Genomic DNA, 23,936 nt, shown 5'->3' with positions numbered 1-23,936 from the left:
TCTTTAGGTGCTAGACATTGTTGTATTCCTTTAAATATCTGGGGGTTTTTGTTCTGGGGCACAGATGAATTACTTGGAATTGATTAGATCCTTCTGAGACTTGCTGATAAGCATTGTTACAGCAGACGCAGAGCAGCCACTAGCCTAGGGCTCATGTGACCCCACTATGGAGGCAATATCCTTCTGAGGACCCTACACAATGCCCTCTATTATAAGGTCTTTGTACTCTGGCCGGTGGGAACACAACAATTCCCAGTCCCATATGAGCTCAAGGGATTTTCCTGCTTATTCCTTTCTGGTGGGTGTTGCCTTGGCCCTGAGTTGTCTTCTCCCTACTGAGTACTAGAGTATCAATATTCAGCCTTCTCTGCCCATCTCCAAAGCTCTCTTTGTACAGCTTCTTCCTTTTTAGCCCCCTTCACATTCTCGAACTGGACATTCTGTCTCCTTGTTCAGGAAGATGGCTAGACTCTATTTGGGTTCCTTCTCCCTGTCCTGTGGCCTGGGAACTGTTTTTAGGCAGGCAGCTGGGAAACTTGAAGGGCTCACTTCGACCACTATCCTATGTTACCTGTTGTCCTATATCTGTAAATTATTGCTTCCTATATTTAGCCCAGTTTTCTAGTTGTTTAAGACAAGAAGATAAATCTGGTCCCCGTTATTCCATCATCATTGGAATCAAGTGTCAACACCCACTTCAGATGAGGACATGGAGGAGAGCAGATAAAATAGTACTATAGTCAAGGACAACATTCTCTGGGTTCTCTCAGATATTTTTTTCCTTCTTATCTTTCTTGAGGTATAATTGACAAAAATTGTATATATTTAAGGTGTATGACCTGATGTTTTAACAATGATATACACTGTGAAACAATCACCACGATCAAGCTATTCACCTGTGCATCTCCTCACATGGTTCTCATTTTCCGTGTGTGTGTGTGGGACCCTGGTGTGTGGCCTCATCCTTCTGGCTAAGCGAGGGACCGACCTGGACCGCCTAGGAGCCTACGCCACCAAGTCTCCCAGACCCTGCCCCCACCTGGAGGCCCTTAAGCTGGGCTACGCCCCAGGATGACCGGCATCCACTCTCCTCCCCTCCCCGCAGCCCGGCCCCGCCCCTCCCCGCAGGCCCCTCCTCGCCCCGCGGCCCCACCCCTCTCCCCGGCCCTGAGGGCCCCGCCACTCGCCCTGCCTCTCCGCGGCCCCGCCCCTCCCCGTCAGCCCCGGCTCTCCCCCAGCACCTCCCGCCGGCCCCGCCCCTTTCCGCGGCCCCGAGGGCCCCGCGCTAGCCCCTTCCTTTTGCGGCCCCGCCCCTCCTCGCCAGCTCCGCCCCCTCGCGCGGCCCCCCCCCCGTCTCTGCCAGCGGGGCTTCTCCGGGCCATCCTCTCTTATCCCTACGGCCCCGCCCCTCCTGGCCGCCCTGAACTTCTGCTCCCCTGCTGCGTCCGTGCCCCATGTTTTTCCGAGCCGGCCTGGCAGCGCTCACTCCATTTCTCCGCACCCTTCGGCCTGCTCCTCTTGCGGCCATGAGCACTGGCACTTTCGTTGTGTCGCAGCCGCTCAATTACCGCGGCGGGGCCCGCGTGAATCCGGCGGACGCCTCCGGCACCGAGAAGGCGTTCGAGCCGGCAACCGGTAAAGGGACGGAGAGCGGGAGGCAGGGCCTGGGCGGCGGGGGCCGCGGCCGTGCAGGGGGGCGGCGGCGGGGCCTGGGCGCGGGTTGGCGCTGCCCTGCTCCACTCGTGGAGGTATTCTACTGCCCCGAACCTGCATTTAGTGCGTTCGGCAAACGTTTGCTGGGCATCGGTGAGTGACGGTGTGCAGAATAGAGTTACATGTGCAGGCAGCTAAAGACTCCGTGTAAACACGAATGCATCTGGACGGGGACAGGAAGAGTCTAGAAACTGGTAAAGCCGGTGAGTTGCGTCTGGGGCGGAAGGGTTGTAATGCTACAAGGGCCTGAACAGAGTCTACAAAGCCAGGGTGCGTGAGGTTGTGCCCCTGTTAGTTATTAATTTTTAAAGTTAGAACGGCAGTAATGTATTCAACTTTTTGCATAGGAGAGGATTAGGACTTCCAGGTGAAAACAGTAGAATGGAGAAGCGTGCACATATGACTCTAATAAGCATAAATGAGGACTCCGTTGCCATCTCTTAGCGTTAAAATATTTCTGTGCAGGAATCAGAATTGGGAAAGGGGGGAAAAAGCCCAGCTTTTATCCAGTGCTTGAGGTTGCCAAACAGCGTGTTGGGCCCTGGATTTGCTCTGAGAGTTCTGAAGATCACACAGCTAATGAGGAAGAGATTTTGGTTTTGGTTTATGTTTATTTTGCTGAGCTTTATGGAATATTTGTGGGGAGAAAAATGTAAATGTTTTGTGCAAACCAGAATGGCCGGTAGCCAGAGGGACAAAACTGGATTGCAAAGGACTGCAGAATTTAGGATTGATCAATCCCGCTAAACTACAGAGTAGTAGTAACCTTGTCAGCCCAGGAAGGGGCCCCGGGCATCAGCGGACTCTCCTGGAGGAAACAGCCTCTCCACCTCCATCCCTATAGTCCTACAGAAGAAAGGAAAATTGCTCTTTAATTACCTGCAACGTGTGCAGCCCCTAGGCACTGCCCTTACCGACTTGCTATTCAGATTTGTAACAGAAATTGCAGGCTTGTGCAATCTTTCTGGAAAAAGAGTCCCTGGAGTTCTTGGGGGAGGGAAAAGGAAGTTCCAATTTGGTGTACTTAAAGGATTCTTGTTGGTAGAGTCAGTCACAACCCTTGGGATGTGGGTTCATATTTTGCACCGGGATAGGGAATAAGATTGGAGTAAGAAAAGGAGAGGCGTTTTTTATATTTGAGAAAGATTTTTTCTTGTGTTTAGGGATAGGTTTGGCTGATATTGCTGTTTATTAACCATATTCATGAAGTGTCAGTATAGTATGATATGACTTCTGTAGAACACAGGCCAGTGATACAACATCAGAGTTCACAACCCGGGAGACCGAGGACTTTGAACTTTGATTTCGCAAGACCCCTGCGATTCTCAAACACTGTTAAGGACAGTTGCAAAACCCAGCTGTAAAACAGAGGAGGACGGGGTTCTTAACTTGAAGTTCGTGCTGTGCTTAGGGCAAGAGACACACTCTCTCTGTAATTCTGTGATGTGGTGAAGTACATTTTTCTAAAGAGAAGTCTGCAACTTTTATTAGATTCTTCAAGGGTTCAGTCACCTCAGGATAGAGCTAAGAACTGCTGGTGTAGGAGTTGTCATTAAATCAAACCATAGTTAAAAACAAGGGGGTCACTAAAAGGGAATTTGGGTACATAGTACTTTCTTTAAACTTGAGGCAACAGTTGGAGATAACACCGTGTTTCCTGTCATAGGCCGAGTGATAGCTACTTTCCCTTGCTCTGGAGAAAAGGAAGTAAATTTGGCTGTCCAGGATGCAAAGGCTGCCTTTAAAATATGGAGTCAGAAATCTGGCATGGAGCGCTGTCGAATTCTTTTGGAGGCTGCCAGGATCATAAGGGTATGCTTTACTTTTTTTCTCTTTCAGAAATGTCCCCTTGAGTTGCTCTGAGGGTTCTTCGTGATGATTTGCAGTTAGACTTTGATGCTTCATTAGGTTATGCCTTTTTTACGAAATTGAAGGACATTTTCGTGTGATCACCCGGGTATATAGAACTTGCTTTCTTCGAGTAATTGCCTTCTGGGTCTTGCTTCTCTGTGACCTCTCCCTTGGCAGGTTTTTTTCTCCATCTTTGTTCTCATGTGTCCTTTGCAGCTTGTCTCCTTTTCGACTCCGTGTACTCGTTTCCAAACGGTTTACTTTTTCTTCTGATGACTCTTAAGTCTACCGTTCTTTTTTCAGGTACATTTTCTACCTTAATTGCCTGGGAAGATTTCATAGATTTATAGATGTTCCCTTCTTAAAAAACAAAGTCAGGGGCACCTGGGTGGCTCAGTTAAGCATCAGACCTTTGATTTCGGCTCAGGATGTGGTCTTGGAGTTAGGGGATTGAGCCCTGTGTCAGGCTCCGTGCTCAGTGGGGAGTCTGCTTGAGATTCTCTCTCTCTCCCTCTGCCCACCCCTTCCGTCCTGCTTCTGCTCAGGTGCTCTCTCTCTCGCTCTCTAAGGTAAATAAATAATCTTTAAAAAACCCAACAAAGTTAAAGCTTCTTACAGTCTTTTTTTTTTAATTTTATTTATTTTGAGTAATCTCTATACCCAACATGGGGCTCAAACTCATGATCCTGAGATCAAGAATTGCATGCTGTACCAATTCAGCCCCTAAACTTTTTACCGTCTTAAAAAGCAAAAGGACTAGAGATGCTCGTTACAGAAAATTAGAAGATTCAGAAGCATGTACGCCAAAATGTGAATGCTGGTTATCTCTGAGTGGTAGAACTCTGGTGATTTTTGTTCTCAAAGTGTGTTAAGTCAGAAACTGTGACGTGTCTGAGAATACCATATTTGCAAAGATAACATATATATGTACGTACATATATATCGTGATAGGAGACACAAGGCTTGCTGGATTAGAGAAAGATATATATATTTTTAAGATTTTATTTATTTATTTGAGAGAGAGAGAGAGAGCACGAGCAGAGGGGAGGGGCAGAGGGAGAAGGAGGCTCCTCACTGAGCGGGGAGCCCAACACAGGGCTGGATCCCAGAATGCTGGAATCATGACCTGAGCCAAGGGCGGATGCCCAACCGACTGAGCCACCCAGGCGCCCCGAGAAGGATACGATTGATCATTCACAGCAAAATGCAGCAGCCAGAGCAATACCTTAGCGGTAGTTTTCTGCGCTCCAGTCCCCACGGGGAGATGCATGAGAGCCACAGGTTACCCTGTCGCATGCAGAGGTTGCCTCCCAGGAGGGGAACCCTAAAGTTATGAGACTCAGTTCAGACAGGAGCTGCTCTCACACCTGTGCCTGCTCTCTCTGGAGCGCGCGAGAGATGACTCACTGAGCAGATCTCCTCCAGGGTTCGGGGGGAAGGTGTTACCAGCTTTATTACCCTGGAAAGCAAGCCGATGTCTGCAGAAATGGGAAGCAGCAAGCTTTCTATCTGCACGTCTCTCCAGGCACCTCTGTCTTTCGGGAGACACTGTGTCTGCCTTCCAAGGCCTTTGCCCCTCAGCTTGCCAGCGTCCTCTGCTCAGAAATCCTGGGCCACACAGAGATGTCACAGTGTTCATGGAGGATTTCCTCCCAACTGAGTATTTTCCTCTGTCCTTTAAATTTTTTTTTTAATTAGACCACAAGTGGTAACTCAAGCAGATAATTTATTATTTTAGTTTGTCTTTCACTTTTTCCTAGTGCATAAGCATTTAGGGTTGTTGCGTCCCCTTAAGAATTGGCCCCTTTGGTGCCTGGGTGGCTCAGTCGGTTAAGCGTCTGCCTTCAGCTCAGGTCCTGATCCTGGGACCCTGGGATGGAGCCCTGCCTCTGGCTCCTTGCTCAGCGGGGGGCCTGCTTCTCCCTCTCCCTCTGGTGTTCCCCATTCCTTTCTGTAGGTCCAGATTCCCATGTGGTGTCATAGTTTTTCTGCTTGAAGAAATTTCTTCAGCATTTCTTATTGTGCAGGTTTGCTGGTGGATGTTCTTTAACTCTTGTGTGTCTGAAAGTCTTCATTTTGCTTTGTCTTTTGAAAGAATTGGAGGTATATAATTTTAGGCTGATGGGGTTTTTTTCAGTGCTTTAACTATTAGGAAATTCTAACTGAATTTCTGCCCCTTCTGTCTCTCCTCAGGGCTTCCAGTTACACACAGACTGGGCGGCTTGAAGCTCTAGCAACTGAGGCTGTTTATTTTTTTCCTGTTTTTTTCCTCTATGTGTCTTAATTTGGGTAATTTCCAGGGTTATCCAATAATTTAATTTAGAACTTCCTAACTAAAGAAAAACCTATCTCTGGGTTCACACAAATGGCAGTGCGGGCCTACCCAGAGTATCTGCTGATCTTATCTGGCTTGTACAGGGCAGGGGGTGGGGGGTTGTAGATACTGTGGGCAAAGGTCTGAAGTGTGCCCGAAACGTGTGAGGGGGCAGGGAGTGGTTAGCCCAGTGCCCTGGGGGTGGTTAGAACGGCTGACTGGCTTTGGGCCCCTGTGGACACAAGTCCTCATCTGCCAGTGTCTGAGAGCGCAGGGTCTGGGCCAACTTATTTAGAATTTACTAACTTCCTGTTTTAGAAATCGGTTTCGTGAAGGCAGAGAATGGATCTGTATGTTTTTTTCTTGGTAATGAAGGTAGAATGACTCACTCAAAACTCTTGATACCTCTGGCCTTTATGGAAACATAGTGCGTTCAGATCTCACAGTCAGACTTCTGTAGTGATTTTTATGTTCCTCCTCCCTTCTTTCCCGAGGTGTGTGCTGTGCGCACGGGCTCGTGATTCCTCCTCCCTTCTTTCCCGAGGTGTGTGCTGTGCGCACGGGCTCGTGATTCCTCCTCCCTTCTTTCCCGAGGTGTGTGCTGTGCGCACCGGCTCGTGATTCCTCCTCCCTTCTTTCCCGAGGTGTGTGCTGTGCGCACCGGCTCGTGATTCCTCCCTTCTTTCCCGAGGTGTGTGCTGTGCGCACCGGCTCGTGATTCCTCCCTTCTTTCCCGAGGTGTGTGCTGTGCGCACCGGCTCGTGATTCCTCCCTTCTTTCCCGAGGTGTGTGCTGTGCGCACCGGCTCGTGATTCCTCCCTTCTTTCCCGAGGTGTGTGCTGTGCGCACCGGCTCGTGATTCCTCCCTTCTTTCCCGAGGTGTGTGCTGTGCGCACCGGCTCGTGATTCCTCCCTTCTTTCCCGAGGTGTGTGCTGTGCGCAAGGGCTCGTGATTCCTCCCTTCTTTCCCGAGGTGTGTGCTGTGCGCAAGGGCTCGTGATTCCTCCTCCCTTCTTTCCCGAGGTGTGTGCTGTGCGCACCGGATCGTGATTCCTCCTCCCTTCTTTCCCGAGGTGTGTGCTGTGCGCACGGGCTCCTGATAACGGCAGCTGCCATTTCCTTCTGCTTCTGGTCTGCCTCACTGCTTATCAGTTTTAAAAAGACAATGCTGCATCTCGTCAACTGTTTGATGCACCTTTTATGTATGTCCAGACATTCACCCTCTTGTTTATTTTTACACTGGATCCGTAATACCCCACGTCTACTTCTTACACACTCTGTTCATTCAGCTCTTTGGTCTTTGGGACAAAGAAAGGCATTATTCAGCTTTTTCTCTTTAGGCCAGTTTCCCAAACCTTTCCATTCATCCCTGGCCCATCTCCAGCATCTCTGAGTCGTGGAGGCTACAACTGGAACAGTATTTAAAAAGAGAATTGATGAGTACTGACCATTAAAAATAATTACCTTGTGATCTTCACCTGCTGCGTGTCCTCGGGTGCATTAAAGTGGTGTGTGTATATAACCTCTTACCTGCCGATCGTCCTGTTTGGCGATTGCGTACTGTTTCCATGGTGATGCCTGTGTCTTACTCTATACATGCATACACATATGTGCACGTGTGTATGTATTTATACACACACACATATAACATTCACTTTGCAAACCATTCCTTGTAAGTTTTTTTTTTTTAAGATTTTATTTATCTGAGAGAAAGCGAGCATGAGCAGGGGGCAGACTCCCCGCTGAGCAAAGAGCCCAGTGGGCTCTGGGATCGAGTCCCAGAACCCAGGGATCATGACCTGAGCTGAAGGCAGACGCTTCACCAACTGAGCCACCCAGGTGCCCCATCAAACCATTCCTTTTCTAATCGATCTTGAAACGAGGTATGGGTCTTAAATCTGACAATTAACTTGAGGGGAGAATAGGGCTGCTGTTCCGCAGCCAATTTTCTCTCTCTTCCAAATGTATCAGTGTGACTCCTTTCATTTAAAGTGCAAGCTGTTTCTATTTCTAAAAATTGGGCGATGTATTTTGAGTGTTGACTATGTTGAGGTGTCTGGTCGTATGTCTTAGATCTAGTCTCCCGTTTCACCCGAAGGAACGGAAGGATGAAATCGCCACCACGGAGACCATCAACAATGGCAAGTCCATCTTCGAGGCCCGCTGGGACATCGACACTTCGTGGCAGTGCCTGGAGTACTACGCCGGCTTGGCCGGGTCCATGGCAGGTGAGCCCCGGCCTGGGAGCAGCTGGCGGGGAGACAGAAGAGCAGATGCTGCTGGGGAAGGAGAGAGATTTGGGGATTAAGACAGACCGGGGTTAAAAATCCTGGGTTTATCACTGTCCGTGGGGGGTGACCCGGAGGATGACTTGATCTTCCCTTATTGAAACTGTCTTCGTGTGTCAGCAAAGGATTAAATGAGCAAATGTACGTACTGCGCTCAGCATGCTTCCCTGAGCTTCAGGCCAAGTTGTTAGAGGCAGTAAGCGTATCGTGTTGACTAGTTCTACGTCATTAGCAGAAAAGGTGGGTTTTTTGGACTCGGTGAGGTTTACAGTAGTTGGTGTTGGATGGTCACCAGCACCCAGCAGGGCTCTGGGGAGCCAGAGTCTGAGGTTCGGGTCCTCAAATTCCACCTGGTTTCTTTTAAGTTATTATCCGCTAGGTGCTCTAAGGTTTTAGAAAATTAAGTATTAAGTCGTGTGAACACGGCTTTGAGGGACGGGTGGGATTCTTTATCGGAGAGAACGTTCAGCGGCGCGCACGCAACGCTGGGTTGAGCGCTGGAGCGGAGACGGGGCGCGCCGCTTTGCTGGGGGCGGGGGTGGGGGGCGCGCCGCTGTGCTGGGGGCGGGGTGGGGGGCGCGCCGCTGTGGCGGGGGCGGGGGAGAATCGAGTTGTTTGTGCAGGCAGCTAGAGACGCCGTGCAAACACGAACGCGCTGAATACCGCTGTTGGCCGAGTCTCCGGAGAAGCAGCCCTGCATTCTCGCGGCTCCTCTGTTTCCCTCTTAGGCGAACACATCCAGCTCCCAGGCGGCTCCTTCGGTTACACCAGAAGAGAAGCGCTCGGGGTCTGCGTGGGGATAGGCGCGTGGAACTACCCCTTCCAGATCGCCTGCTGGAAGTCGGCCCCAGCGTTAGCGTGTGGTGAGAATGATTCTTCCGCGTGGGAGCCGTCTGTTCTCGCACCATTCCCCCACTCACCTGTTCGTGTGTGCGTGCGTGCCTGTGCACACACACTCACACACACACTCACATCAGAAGGGGCTGCCTTGGGGTACCCAAAGCCTCCGAGGACGTGTGTCCCTGCCCCGCTGCTTGGGGACCTAACAGCATAGCTAATGTACACAGATTGCGTCTGTATTATTCCCAGTTTTATTTTATTTTTTTAAAGATTTTATTTATTTGAGAGAGAGAGAGAGCGCGCACAAGCAGGGAGAGCGGCAGAAGCAGGACCCCCCCCCCCAAGCAGGGAGCCCGATGCAGGACTCGATCCCAGGACCCTGGGATCATGACCTGAGCCAAAGGCAGACACTTAACCGACTGAGCCACCCAGGCAACCCGATTCCCACTTTTATTTATCTAATTTATTTTTGTTATGGAAAGGAAGACTGTGAGTTTTGGTCTTGGAGGTCTTATTTTTTTACTGTTAAATTGATTTAGGTTTGTGATCTTCATAAGCTCTCTTCTGCACAAGAGCAGTGGGATGGGTTTCTGTGGAAGGAGTGGCACTCAGGAGTTTGGCTTCACTTAAGAAGCAGAAGATAAACTTTGTCCTTCTTAAGACCAATGATAAACAAGGCTCCCATTAGAGAAATTTCGGCTGGCGACTGAAAAAGTTTTCTCCTACCATTTAAAGAGGAATCCGTGGGAAAAGATATTTTACTGTATCTTAGGAAACAATCGTAAGGTTAAAGACAGCAGTACGGTTGGGACGCTGCGTCGAAATGCAGCGTTTCTTGTGTTGCTGCTACGTGTCCTGCTTTTTCCAAGTTCCCGTGTGAGGCAGGGGCAGCTATGACAGAAGGAATAGAACTAAGTCCTTAGCTTTGGAGACTCCTCAAAATTAACCTTTCTGGTCTTCAATTTCAATTTCTCTAAAATGGGAGTGAGCACAGCATGGTGGCACACATTAGATGAGATATAGATGTGGAAAGGCCTGGGAATGCGAGTGTGAGGTATTCCTGGTTGACGCTGGGCAGGTGGGTGGCTTGGGATCTGCTCACGGAGGGAAGCCAAGGAGGGAAGAACAGGTTGTGTTTCCTTATTCATTCCAGTGTGGGTCTGGGAGTCTGTGGGGGGAACAGGAGACATCTGGAGTTGTTCTTGGCTTGTCCTGTCCCGTCCTGTGCTCAGAGGATCACCGGTCTTAGAAAGTCTTTTGTGCCCGCATGTTGGGTTTGTGCAGGTAACGCCATGGTCTTTAAGCCGTCTCCCTTCACGCCGGTGTCCGTGCTGCTGCTGGCTGAGATCTACACGGAGGCCGGCGTGCCCCCTGGGCTCTTCAATGTGGTGCAAGGAGGGGCTGCCACGGGCCAGTTTCTGTGTCAGCATCCTGACGTGGCCAAAGTCTCCTTCACTGGGAGTGTGCCCACCGGCTCGAAGGTAAAGATAAGACCAGTATCGCTTCCCATAAATGACGGTGTCTGGTCTGAGGCTTATCTTCTGATCTCACCCAGCTTGTACTGGGAGCGAGGCCGTAGGAATTGGGGGCAAAGATCTGAAGTGTGCTTTAAACATCTGAAGTGGGGAAGGAGTGGAGTTAAATGATTAGAACATTAGGCTGGCGGTCGGTCCCCAAGGGGATGGAAGTCTTCATCTCCTGCCTGTGTCTCAGAGCACAGGGTCTGGGCCGCCACTTGGGTCCTTGGTATCTTTTTTTTTTTTTTTTTTTTTGAAGATTTTATTTATCTGACAGAGAGAGAGACAGGCAGCTAGAGAGGGAACATAAGCAGAGGGAGTGAGAGAGGAAGAAGCAGGCTCCCATGGGAGGAGCCTGATGCAGGGCTCGATCCCAGAACGCTTGGATCATGCCCGGAGCTGAAGGCAGATGCTTAACGACTGAGCCACCCAGGCGCCCCTGGGTCCTTGGTGTCTTTAACTCTTCTGTAGCAGCCACATCAGAAGGAAGGGTACTCACTCAGTTTATTTCTGATGTATTGTTTTCACCTTAATGGTCAGCCTTGAACACAGTAATAGTAATAGAAGAGTTTCCACCTGTGACACGTGAATGAACGGTATTTTGAAAATGAATTCCCTCTTCAGAATGTCAAGTGCAGTCCTGTAGATTCTCTTCAGGGTTCTGAAAAAGGATAAGTAGACGAAGGGCAAAGTCACTGACAAGAGCAAGGCTGCAGGTCGGCCGTAGTTCGAGATGCCTGGAGGCTCCGGTCCTAGCGGACGGTAGCACGCAGTTTTATTTGCCTTTCACTTCCGAATGTGTTTGTTCTTGTTCTGTAAGATCATGGAGATGTCAGCTAAAGGAATCAAACCCGTTACCTTGGAACTGGGAGGCAAATCTCCCCTGGTCATCTTCTCCGATTGTGATATGGAGAACGCTGTGAAGGGGGCGCTGATGGCCAACTTCCTCACGCAAGGCGAGGTATGCCCCTGTCCCTGGCAGAGGTTTCAAAGGAAGCTCACCCCTTCCTCCAACAGCATGTTTTAAAGCTTTTAGTTTTGAAATAATTTCAGACTGACAGAAGCGTCGAATTCCATGTACCCTTGAGCCGTGTTTCCCAAATGTTAACGTTTTATCACGTTTCCTTTGTCATTCTGTTTCTCTTTCTATACATACGTATGCATGTTTTTTTTTTCTGAAGTGTTTGAAAGTTGCAGACATAAGACTGGTAACTTCTACATTGCTTCCTAGAAGCAAGCGTGTTCTCTTACATAAGCACGGTGCCCTTAGTAAAACTGATAACCTCATGTAAGTATACTCACTCTGCAGCCCCTATTCACATATTGTCATTTTTAAAAAGATTTTATTCGAGAGAGAGGAAAAGAGACAGAGCATGAGTGGGGGGAGGGGCGGAGCTAGAAGCAGGCTCCCCACTGAGCAGAGAGCCCAATGTGGGGCTCGATCCCCGGACCCTGGAATCATGACCTGAGAGCTAAAGGCAGACACTTCACCGACTGAGCCACCCAGGCACCCCCACATATTGTCACTTGTTTGACATTAGTCCTTTTAGCAAACAACACAAAAACACAGCTTATTTTTCCTGGTCCAAGATCAAATCCAGGAAGGTGTGTGTGCATTTAGTTAGTGTCTTCATAGCCTCCTTTAGTCTGGAACAGTCAGCTCTTCAGTTATTCTTATCTTTTAGGACCTTGACATTTTTGAAGAATACAAGCTATTTATTTTGTAGAATGTCCCTCATTTGGGGTGTGTCTGGTGTTTCCTTTTGATAAGATTTGGGTTATGCGTTTGGGGCAAAAACACCGCCGAAGTGATGTTGTGTCCTTCTCAGAGGTGCAGCCGACCCTGCTGACGGTGGGTCTTTCCTGGGGAATCACCGCGTCTTCCTCTGTGGGAGACGTGTCACGTAGCGGACAGTGCGAGAGGATTCTGCAGCTCCTCGGGCTCTCCCCCGCAGTCTTCACAGCCTTGGATGAGTTTTGCTGGAAACAGTTTCTATTATGTTGGTTCCCAAATGGTGATTTCCCAACATTTCCCTACATTTATTAGTTCACTCTCCACTGTGAGAAAGAACTTTCCCTTTTCCCGTGTTTTTTTCACTCATTTATTTTTATTATTACGGACCATGGATTCTTACTTCATTCTATGGATTATGGATTACAGTCCATTTGCTACCGTGGTTTATTTTGACGCTCAGATGATTGCAGATTGGGCCCATGGCAGCTCCTGTGACCTTTTGCTATGTGTTCATTATTCTGTGAGCGTGAGGGCTTGGCTCTAGTTTTGGACTTTGTATCTACAGTCCGATAGCATTTGAACAGTTTTCGTGCTTGCGTTCCACGGGAGAATCTAAATGGTCACGATTGATTTGTGATTTTAGAGAGAGATGTTCACTGTGAAATGCTTCGGGTTTTTATGAGGCTCAAGCCCTTAGTTCTTAGTCTATTTTTACTCTCCCTCCCCTCCTACTCTTAAAATACACGGCCGCATTGAGCCTCTGATAGGAGGCAGTAGGAGAGCTCGTGTGGCTCGTGCTGTGAATGGCCTTAAGGAAAAGTGAACCAACAAAAAGCTAGAACTTTCATCTCGGGCAGGCAGTTTCTTTGCTGATATGGTGTTATGTCCACAATTCCATGTGTGATCCTGTTCAGTATGGGGATAATTTTTAGAGCTGGAGCTAACCTGTTAAAAAGGTGTACTGTCCCTTTTAAGATTAAACCTGGTGCATTCTTCCCTCTTTTCCTTTTTCCTTCTTTACACACATACAAATTTGTGTCTGTCCTTCAGGTTTGTTGTAATGGCACAAGAGTGTTTGTGCAAAAGGAAATTCTTGATGAATTTACAAGGGAAGTGGTGAAACGGACCCAAAAGATAAAAATCGGAGATCCCCTTCTGGAAGATACAAGGATGGGTCCCCTCATCAACCGCCCACACCTGGAGCGAGTCCTTGGGTTTGTTAAGCTGGCGAAGGAGCAGGTGAGAAACAAGTGGAGATGGGATGGGGTGAGGGGGAGGGGAATTATAACACGTTCCTTGCTGGGTGCACACTTCCCGTGCTAATACCCGCTTGGCTCGTGATGTCCTCAGCTGTGGCCTGCTTTGTACCTGCAGTGGAGTGACTAGGTGTCTGCTCAGGACACACTGAACGTTTCAGGAACGCATATCAGGGTTGTACTTTTTATTTATTTTTTTAAAGATTTTATTTATTTGGGAGAGAGAAAGAGCACAAGCGGCAGGTGGGGAGGGCAGAAGAAGAAGGAGAAGCAGACTCCCCGCTGAGCAGGGAGCCCAATGTGGGGCTTAAACCTAGGACCCCAAAATCCTGACATGAGTTGAGGGCAGACGTTTTAACCAGCGGAGCCACCCAGGTGCCCCAGGGTTGTATGTGTAACAGAAACTATGCATTCTTGTTTCTCTTTGGGCAGGGTGCTCAAGTGCTGTGCGGTGGAGACGTATATGTGCCCGAGGACCCCAAACTGCAGGGTGGATATTACATGAGACCTTGTGTATTGAGTACGTCCTCTTCGTGTTTGCTTTTAAATGGTTTGAATTAAATGTCAGCTAGAAAAGGATATTTATAAAATACGTACATGGTGTGAAGCACGTGTCGGTAAACTGTGTCCCCACTGCTCAGACTTAAGGAGTAGAAGTTCTTCATTACCTCCCGTGTGGATGGGAGTGTGGATTCGTTTCCTTCCTCTCGGATGACAGTGTGCGTTAGTTTACCTGAGACTTAACTGGGTCGACACCTGTTGTTCTGGAAGCAAGGAGCTTAAAAAAAAAAAAAAGTGCATGTTTGATAAAAAAAAAAAATTAATGAATTTCGTTTCTCAGGAAAGTTGCTGAAGAATATGTTTTTCTTTGAATGATATGTCATCAGTATGATAAAACCAATTTGTCAGACAATCTGGCAATGTTTTAAAAATTATGTATTTTAATAATTTTTAGCACCTCTGTTCAATCTTAAACATCTCCTGGTTTGGACAGGCAAGTGTGTGGTCATCCCGCTGTCCTCAACCCATTTACTTCCCCCCTACCTCAGAGGTGTCCGCTGCTCTAGGTAATGTCATTCTCGTGCTTTCCTCTGTCATTTTACAATATATCTTAGTAGCCCTATAAAGATATCGGTAGTTTCACTGCTGTTCCACATAGTCCTAGAAGTCCTAGCCTCAGCAATCAGACAACCAAAACAAAAGGCATCCAAATGAGCGAAGAATACATACATACTTGCACACAGTGGAATACTACTCAGCCATCAAAAAAGGAAATCTTGCCATTTGCAGTGATGTGGCTGGAACTAGGAGGTATTATGCTAAGCAAAATAAGTCCATCAGAGAAAGATAATTATTGCTCTCACTCATATGTGAAATTTAAGAAACAAAACAGGGCATAGGGGAAAGGAGAGAAAAATAAAACAAGACGAAATCAGAGAGGGAGACAAACCATAAGAGACTCTTAATCATAGGAAACAAACGGAGGGTTGCTGGAGGGGCCGGGGGTGGGGGGATGGGGTAACTGGGTGACGGGCATTAAGGAGGATACGGGATGTGATGAGCGCTGGGTGTTGTATGAGACTGATGAGCCACTGACCTCTGAACCTACTCATATACTATATGTTAATTGAATTTAAATTAAAATAGTAAAAATATCATTAGTTTCATAGGCTTTAAAAAACTGTATACAGTTTGAATTACGTTGTGTAATTCCTTACATCTTGTCTAGAAGATACTCCAGCTGATCTTTGTCCCTAGGGTTGACAGCGGTGTCCCTTTTCAGCACTTGATTATCTGATGCATTTTAACCTTTAGCCCTCGCTAAAAAAAGATCCACTGAGGTTTGAAAGCTGTGAACCTAGCATCCATACCATGGATTAGCTTGTACTTATTAAGTGACTAGGAAAAGCTTATAATATATTTTTAGTTACAAATAAAAAATATAGATTAAACCATAGTGTGTATGGTATTAATCCAGATGTATTAAAAAGCAAATGTATGCGTAAGAAAAAGAAGGAACGGAGTATGCATCATAATGTTAATAGTGGATTTCTCTGGTTGCTGGGATTACAGGTGATTTTTATTATACTTCGTACATTTCTGAATATTCCAGATTTTTCACAGGGAAAATTTTTTCCTAATTTTTAGAATTAGGGAAAAAAAAGTTATTCTTAAACAAGCTGTGAACCTAGGCAAAGAACAGGGAGCTAACCAAACAGAGTTTTATTCTAGTGATTCTGAAAGCCTGGTTTGTGGTCCACGACGTCAGTGCCATTTGGAAAATGTGTTAAAGGAGCCGATTCCTGGCTCCCGCCCTAGACCAGAGATCTGCTTTGTAATAAGCCCCCAGTTCATTTTTATTCATATGAAACTTTGAGAGTCACAATAGAGTCTGGGTTAACTTTAGATTCCTTAAGATTTGGGGCCTAAAGGACAGTAAGTGTTCCCTTTCAGACGGGAACCTTCCTTCCCTCGTGGGTCCACATCTCCTTTGAGTCTCCAACACAGAATTCACTGCAGACAGAGCCACGTGGTGTCACCAACCTGCAGGAGATAATAAAGTATTTCCTGGGACTCTTGGGTAATGATTGTCCTGAATAATTGAATATTCTGGCTAATCGTTTCTCTAAACATCGTATATGGATTCCTAGTTTTCAGAGAATTAGAACATAATGAACTATCCTTCAGCACAGCCTAAGTGTTATTTATTATATCTTTAAGATTGTTCAGGTGTCCCCAGAGTGTGACATACAGGTGACCAGAGTGCTTTTCGTACTTTGTATGCGCAGGCTCTAAACCACCGCTTAAGAGAATGTAGACTTGCCATCTGTGTACATGCATGAGGAGCTGGTTCCCAGACTTTGGCTGGTTTACTGCTGATGTTAGGAGTAGCGTTCTCAGGGCGTTCTTAAGGCTGTGTATTTCAGCACTTACTGTGGAGAAGACATTTGCAAGCAGCAAGCACGATCATTCCTTCACTGGTGTTTGACTCTATTCCAATTCCAATTGACTCTATTCCAGCTAATTGCAGAGACGACATGACCTGCGTGAAAGAAGAGATCTTTGGGCCAGTTATGTCCATTTTACCATTTGACACTGAAGCGGAAGTTCTGGAAAGAGCCAATGATACCACTTTTGGCTTAGCGGCTGGTGTCTTTACCAGGTACGTGGGGAAGGACACCTCAGGCAGCTTTGCAGGAATAGGGGATGTATGCCAGAGCTGCCCAGAGAGCCCATTGCTCTCATTTCCTCTCTGGAGTTGATGTTTTCATCAGCATTTTCTGTCTGCTCCAGGAGAGGTCCGAAGGTGACAGAGTAGCATCTGGTAGTTTGCCCTGAATGGCCAGAGCCCCTGCTGTTGAGTTTAAATTGAGCTTTAAAAATTGTTGATGAATATTCTATCCTATTTCGTTCATTCATTGAACAAATATTTAAGGTTCTGATCTATGGAAAGCATCTATGTAATGCGAATCACCGTTCCTTGCCGTGAGGATTGAGTGGGTTCAGTCTCCGCTCTGGCTTTGCCGCCACAGGACGGACAGAGGCGCTCACCAAGAGTGACTCCAATACGCTGCTCCTGTTTTAACAGCTTTGTAGAATGATTCATGTACCGTACAATTTACTCACTTAAAGCGTATAATTCAGTGTTTTTTAGTGTATTTAGAAAGTTGTATAACCGTTACCATAATCTAATTTTAGAACATTTTCATCATCCCACGAACATGAGCTGTCATTCCTCGTTCTCCCCTCCCCCCAGACCCAGGCCACCACTAATCTACTTGCTCCCGCTACAGATTTGCTTGTTCTGAATATTTTATATAAATGGAATCCTACATCCTATAGTATGTGACTTTTTGTGACTGGCTTCTTTTTTTTTTTTCTGGTCTTATTTTAATTTTTATTAATGTAATAAAAAATATGCATTTTTGTAGTGCCTCGTATGTATATTATAGTGTGTACATAGTATTTTATGCTCATGTCCATAAATTTTATGTTTTCTGTAGCAGAGGTTACATCAAAATTCTCATGAACAATCTATATTGCTAACGTAAACCAATTTAACTCAACCACTTAAACATCACTTCAACTACCCAAATAATTGTTGTAAGTATCAGAGTATTTGGACTGATGGACATAGTCAACATAATCATTGATTAAATGTTCCACTTTTCATCTCACTATTTGATGACAATATCTTTTTTTTAAGTCTACATTAAGGTTATTTTAATCCAAATCATGTTTATGATAGACATATTTGGGTTATCAAACTCGGAGTCACAGATCGAATACTACATTGACAAAATGCAAAAGATAGAGACTAGATTATAATGTAGATTCTATAACCCACTGATCTACACAACTTAGGCAAAAAGATATATAATCAAGAATGTTTGCTATTGTTCTTTTTTTTGACTGTCTTCTTTGACTCAGAATGTTTCCAAGGTCATTTATGCTGTAGCAGGTGTGCGTACTTCCGGAATAATATTCCATTGTATGGATACGTTTTGTTCATTCACCCGTTGATGGACATTTGGATTGTTCCTGCTTTTTTGCTATTATGAATAATGTCTCTGTGGACACTTGTATCTGAGTCTTTGTGTGGCTCTGTTTCATTTCTGCCTGGGGCACACACCTAGAAGTGGAATTGCTGGATCATACGGCGACTCTGTGCTTAACTCTTTGAGGCACTGCTCAGCCTTCTCCCAAGTGGCAGTACCGCCTCCCGTGCTCGGTAGCAACGTGGGAGGGGCCAGTTTCTCCGCCTCTGGGGCAGCCCTTGCTACTGGCTGTCCTTTTGGTTTCCGCCATCCTGGTGGGTGTGAAGTGGTGTCTCAGTGTGTGTGTGTGTTTTGTTTTTTTTTTAAGATGTATTTATTTATTTAAAAGAGAGAGAAAGATCGAGCATGAGCAGGGGGAGAGGGGGAAGCAGACTCCCCATTAAGCAGGGAGCCCGATGTGGGACTCGATCCCGAGACCCTGGGCTCGTGACCTGAGCCGAAGGCAGATGCTTAACGACTGCACCACCCAGGTGCCCCTCAGTGCGGTTTTGATTTGCATTTCTAGGAGTTGTCTTTGTCACTTTCTTGATAGTCTCATTTGCGGCACAAAAATCGTAAATTTTGACCAAGTCTCATTCTGTTGTTTTTCTTTTTGTTTGTTACTTTTGGTATCATGTCTAAGAAGGCTTTGTCTAACCCAAGGTCCTGAAGATTTATTCCTGTTTTCTTTGAAGAGTTTTATGGTTTTCGCTCTGACGTTTTAGGTCTGTGATCCGTCTGAGTTCATATTTATATGTGGTGTAGAAACGGATCGACCTTCGTTCTTAGGGGACATGTGGATAGCCAGCTGTCCCAACACTATTTATTAAAAAGACTCTTTTTCTCCCCATCGAAGTGTTTGGCCCCCCTGTTGCTGCTACTTACTTTACAGATGCTTTCGAATGAGACCGTAAAACTCAAGTCCTTCTCTCCTGTGCCTGGATGTTGCAAGATTTTAAAACATATTGTGAAGAAGTGAGAATTTGGCAATGCTTTGAGACCTTTAGAACTGGTAGCCTAACTTTTCCTGTTAGAGCAGGGGCAAAGGAAACCGAATAACCGACACGTTTTGTTTTGTCCTGTTGTTGTTTTCCCTTCGTAGGGACATCCAGCGCGCGCACAGGGTGGTGGCCGCGCTGCAGGCCGGGATGTGCTTCATCAACAACTACAACGTCAGCCCGGTGGAGCTGCCCTTCGGCGGGTATAAGAAGTCAGGTGAGGAGCGGAAACCATGGGGGCAGACCCGGTGTCTGGGGCTGTGGGTTGTCGTTCAGACCCTGTAGACCAGCTTCCCAAACATGGCCGTGTATCAGAATCACCTGGAAAAGTATCCTGATTCCTGCTCTTCCCCAGACCCACCAAACCGTCTCTGGGAATGGAAGCCAAGTGTCTTTATTCCCCCCAGAAGCTGTCCAGAAGGTTCTGACGTGTATATAGCCTAGCTTGTGAACTGCTGGTAGACATCTCAGAAAAGTTTATCTTGTGGGTAGAATTAGTTTTTCTTCAAAGTCTGTGATCGCTGGAGGCATGAAACCACCTAGAGGTTCCGGCCTGAGGCAGGGTGACAGGAAAGGCCAAGTGTGGGATGCTGTCCTTGTGACGTGTGACCTGGTGACCCAGCGGTGCTTGGACTTTGAGTGATCAGAGCTACCGGAAGAGTCCCCTGCTCTTGTGAGTTGGCGGGGTGTAAACAGCAAGCTGCTCTTAACAGCTTTGGTATAAGAAAAGGTTAACAAATCTATTATGTAGACTTAAGGTTTCAGTGAGCACCAACTTTTTTTTTTCTTAAATGTATTTATTTTAGAGATGGAGAGAGCACATACACACAAGTGGGGGGAGAGGTAGAGGGAGAGAGAATATCAAGCAGACTCCCCGCATTTTCCACATGTTGTTGCGAAGGTATCCTTCCCCATTTGGACCTATGCACTCAGGTCTTTGTATCTCTGTTAAGTTTCATAATCTCAAAGTTAGTCTATAAGTTTAGCTTTTAAGCCATAGAAACAATCTTTTTTTTCTTTTTTTTTCTTTTTTTTTTTTTGATAGAGCAGGGCTGGAGGGGCAGAGGGAGAGGGGGAAAGAGAATCTTTAGCAGGTTTCCATGCCTAGTGTGGAGCCGGATGCGGGGCTCAATCTCACAAGCCTGAGATCACGACCTGAGCTGAAATCAAGAGTTGGACGCTCCACCGACGGAGCCACCCAGGCGCCCCAAGTTAGCACCAACTTTCAGAGGCGTCCGGCGATTATTGTAGAGACTGCTCTTACACTGGATAGGAAAGCCTGAACGTTTTCAGATCTCAACCCAGAACAGAAATGAGACGTGGATATTCCCCTGTCCCCGCCTCGCAGGCCGGTGGGTCACTTTTGCCCGTGCCTGGCTCCATAGCTGGTACGTGCACTTGAGGACTTCCTCCCAAACCTTGTCGGTTCTGTGTCCCTCCCCCCGCTGGGGTCCACCGGGCCCGTCCTTGACGGTCACCGTGACTTTCAGTCCCACGGCTCATCGTCACCCCGCTCTCCCTTTCAGGGTTCGGCAGAGAGAATGGCCGCGTGACAATCGAGTACTATTCACAGCTGAAGACTGTGTGTGTGGAGATGGGGGATGTGGAATCTTCTTTTTGAGAACGTGCGGCGTGGCCAGGTGTGGAGCGAGGACTGGGTCGCGGGGGAGGCCGTGCAGCGGCCGTCCTTTCCAATCCCGGAACTGTGTCTTTCAGGATAAGAGAAAGGCTCAGTGTTCTTCATGTCTCAGTCCCCTTCCTCATTGAAAATGTGCCCAAGTGCCTTTTAGCTACTAATCAAGAAAGTTGTGATTGCGCTCTAAGCAGATGTCTGTGAAATCTGTAACACCCTTCTGGAGAACAGGGAGAGGGACCAGGATTATGCTTCTCTCACAGGTCTGACCCGCTGACAATGCCCAGTCTCTGGCTTGCTTCAAAGAACTCGTTCCTGGTTAGGTTCCCGGTGGGATCGGTAGAGACGTTTTCCTGCTCATGGACATTTTTAAGCTCTGAGCCCTTGTCATTCCATTGAGAAAGCCGACGGTCGGGATCGAGATGACAGGGTCACATTCTGCGTGATGGTTACCTTGCCAGAGGAGGCCTTTTGTTTCCACTCGGCGCTGGTGGAGAAAGTGGGTCTCCAGCCCTTGCACGACAGACAGCCTGCTCTCTTTTTAAATACACAGGCCAGCCATATGCTACGGCAGCACACCGAAATGCAATAAATCACACTGTTAACCCTTTCAGCTTCGCGTTTTGGAACGAAGCCCATCTCCAGGGAATGCTAGTCCACAGAATAGGGCTGAAGTTCAATGTGTAAGGCCGGGGATTTGTCCTTTGCACTCGGGAACAAGGATGGGCTTTCGTTGCTGTCATGAATGCTTATGGTCCGTGGGAACTTGTAGGCTCTGTGCCCTTCCCCATTCTGACACGCAGTGCCTGTGTTTGCAGGGCTGTCAGATCACGGCGACTTCTCAGCCCGTCGCGGGGGTCCTCACCCTGCCCCTTTCTCTGCCTTTTAGCGAAATAGTTTATGTCCGTTAGCTGCACGAGTCAGGGTTGGCCAGAGACACAGTACCACAGAAGAGAATAAGGGAACAGGGAGGTAGAAATAAGGGAAGATTTATTGTAAGAATCGGCTCACATGATCTTGGAGGCTGAGAAGGGCCCCAGTCTGCCATCTGCAAGCTGGAGACCGGGAAGTCTGGTGACGTGGTTCTGTCCAAGGCTGAGGCCCGAAAACCAAGGGGGCAGAGGGTACAAGTCTGAGGCAAGGCCGGAGAACCAAGAGCGCTGGTGTGCGAGGGCAGAAGATGGATGTCCCTGCTCAGGCAGAGATCGAACTCCCCTCTTCTCCATCTTTTTGTCTGTCTGGGCCCTGAATAGACTGAGCGATGCCCACCCACCCCGGGGAGAGCCATCTGCTTCCCTCAGTTCACGAATTCAATTGCTGATAACTTCTGGAAACCTCCTCGCAGGCACAGCCAGAAACCATGTTTGACCAGCCGCCTGGGCATCCCTTAGCCCAGTCGGGTTGGCGCACGGAAGGAACCAGCGCGGTAGCTGATTTAGCCATCGGGGTGAGGGAGGTCCTCCTCACAGGGCCCGCATCTAAGTGTATCAGGATGGGTAAACACCGCAGTGTTGGGGGACGAGGACAACTGCACCCGCCTCTCGGGTGTTTATTTGCACAGAAGGCAAGTAGGAGCCGCCCCAGAGAAGACAGATTTCGCTGTTCCTTTAGAGGGAAAGCAGCAGGGGAGGGGAAACCAGTGTTGGAAGCCCCGCTGTGTCCCCACTGCTACATCTTCACTCCGTCCTCCCGCTAAACAGAAGCGAGATACTAGCCCTGATGTTCAGAAGAAGAAACCGAATCAGAGAGGCCGGGTGGCTGGGACTTCAATTCTCGTGCTTCCTGCTATCCTTCCCTGGTCCTGGAACTTAAATGCTGTGTGCTGGGCTCCTGGGACTGCAATAACATGTGACCACAGACCTAGAGACCTGAAGTCCTAGGTGCTTTCCAGGCGTTGGCGGGGCCCCACTCCCTCCGGAGGCTGCAGGAGAGAATCCTTTCCCTTGCCTCATCCAGCGTGCAGAGCGACCCTTGCATCCCTGGCTCATGATCCCTTCCTCTGTCTCTAAGGCCAACAGCTTAGCATCTTCAGCTCCCCCTGCTGCCCTCTTACAAGGACTCGTGTGACGGCATTTAGGGCCCACGGAGCGTCCGTCGTCATCCCTCAGCTCCAGCTTCTTCTTCACATCTGCAGTCTCTTCCTGCCTTGGAAGGGAACTTCCACAGGTTCCGGAATTTGGATTGGGGGCAGTGTTCTTCAGCTGCCCCAGCCCGCACCGTCCACCGTGCCTGCCAGGATGCCACCAGCTATGGTCCTTCACACGTCTACCAGACAGTATTATGTACAAAAGACGCTTCAGGAAACACTGACTTAACCAGGAGGTCAGGCCTTCCTCTGATTTGGAAGAAGTTAGGTCCTCTAGCGAAATTCTCTTGGACTCCTCGTCTTCGTCTTTTTTCTCTGAGGTTATTTTGATTCCCTTTTTGAAAGTTATGCAGAAGAGCCCCCTTCTTTCTCCCTCCCTGTCTCATCTTCTCTTCCAGGGGTGACTACTGTTTCTCTCCTAAGATTTTCTTAAAGGGAGTAACTGCAAACTAACCCTGTCTCCTGATGCCTGTACGAGCTGTTGCTTGTAAGACAGTGGCCAGTCCAGTCCAAGGGTCCTTTTGCCCAGTTCAGGAGTTCCTTAGCCATTTGTTTTAGAATGGAAAATGGAGCTTTTCTCAAGATGGAGGCTCTCATGTCCAGAAGTTTTATACAATTCCAGAAATGCAAACTCTCAAAGCCAGAACTGTCAGGCCCTGGGCTCATGGGAAGTGCTGTTTGCATAAGTGAATGGATCAGAGGGGCTGGGTTAGCCTTGCTCCTCACAGTGGCCCAGCGACCAGCAGCGTCTGCTTGTTAGACCCCCGGAATCTCTGTCCCTCCTCAGACCTGAGGATCAGGATTTGCATTTTAACAAGACCCCTAGGAGATTCTTAGGCACAGTAGTTGGCCAAACTCTGTGCTTAGAGCAATGGTTCTCAACTTTGGCCACACAGAAGTGCCCAGAGAGAGCTTTAAAGATATGGAGATTCTAATTTAGCTGATCTGGGGTATGGCCTGGTCATCTGGATTCTTGAGGTCCCCGCCAAGCTGAACTCAGCAGACAGGCTGAGAACCACTGCTGCCTGAGTATGGTAGCCACTAGCAACGTGTGGCTGCTTACATTTAATTAAGATTAAGTAATTCAGGTTTTTACTTGCTTTAGCCACATGTCAGGTACTTAATGCCGCACATGGGGAGTGGGGACCGTATTGGACAATGCCCATG

The 23,936-nt window shown here is 47.8% G+C and overlaps 1 protein-coding gene across 1 annotated transcript; it reads left to right on the top strand.

Moving 5' to 3' along the window:
* Window positions 1-1,386: 1,386 nt before the first annotated feature.
* ALDH9A1 (aldehyde dehydrogenase 9 family member A1) lies at window positions 1,387-21,293 on the top strand. The gene is made up of 11 exons (XM_040635995.1): window positions 1,387-1,635; window positions 3,380-3,525; window positions 7,977-8,106; window positions 8,895-9,029; window positions 10,291-10,487; window positions 11,344-11,484; window positions 13,309-13,497; window positions 13,947-14,034; window positions 16,536-16,677; window positions 19,155-19,267; window positions 20,577-21,293. The coding sequence occupies exons 1-11, from the start codon at window positions 1,455-1,457 to the stop codon at window positions 20,669-20,671; spliced, it is 1,557 nt and encodes a 518-aa protein (XP_040491929.1). The 5' UTR covers window positions 1,387-1,454; the 3' UTR covers window positions 20,672-21,293.
* Window positions 21,294-23,936: the final 2,643 nt, after the last annotated feature.

The sequence above is a fragment of the Ursus maritimus genome, unplaced genomic scaffold (genome assembly GCF_017311325.1).
Source record: "Ursus maritimus isolate PB19 unplaced genomic scaffold, ASM1731132v1 scaffold_2, whole genome shotgun sequence".
In the NCBI taxonomy this organism is placed as follows: domain Eukaryota; kingdom Metazoa; phylum Chordata; class Mammalia; order Carnivora; family Ursidae; genus Ursus; species Ursus maritimus.
The sequence above is the reverse complement of the archived record's forward strand: the minus strand, read 5'-3'. Positions and strand labels throughout refer to the sequence as shown.

Excerpts from the sequence above, each read along its gene's own strand:
- ALDH9A1 (XM_040635995.1), top strand. The coding sequence starts at position 1,455 with ATGTTTTTCCGAGCCGGCCTGGCAGCGCTCACTCCATTTCTCCGCACC. Across the intron at positions 3,526-7,976 it reads AGGCTGCCAGGATCATAAGG|GAACGGAAGGATGAAATCGC; the intron begins GTATGCTTTACT and ends TTTCACCCGAAG. Across the intron at positions 10,488-11,343 it reads GTGTGCCCACCGGCTCGAAG|ATCATGGAGATGTCAGCTAA; the intron begins GTAAAGATAAGA and ends TTGTTCTGTAAG.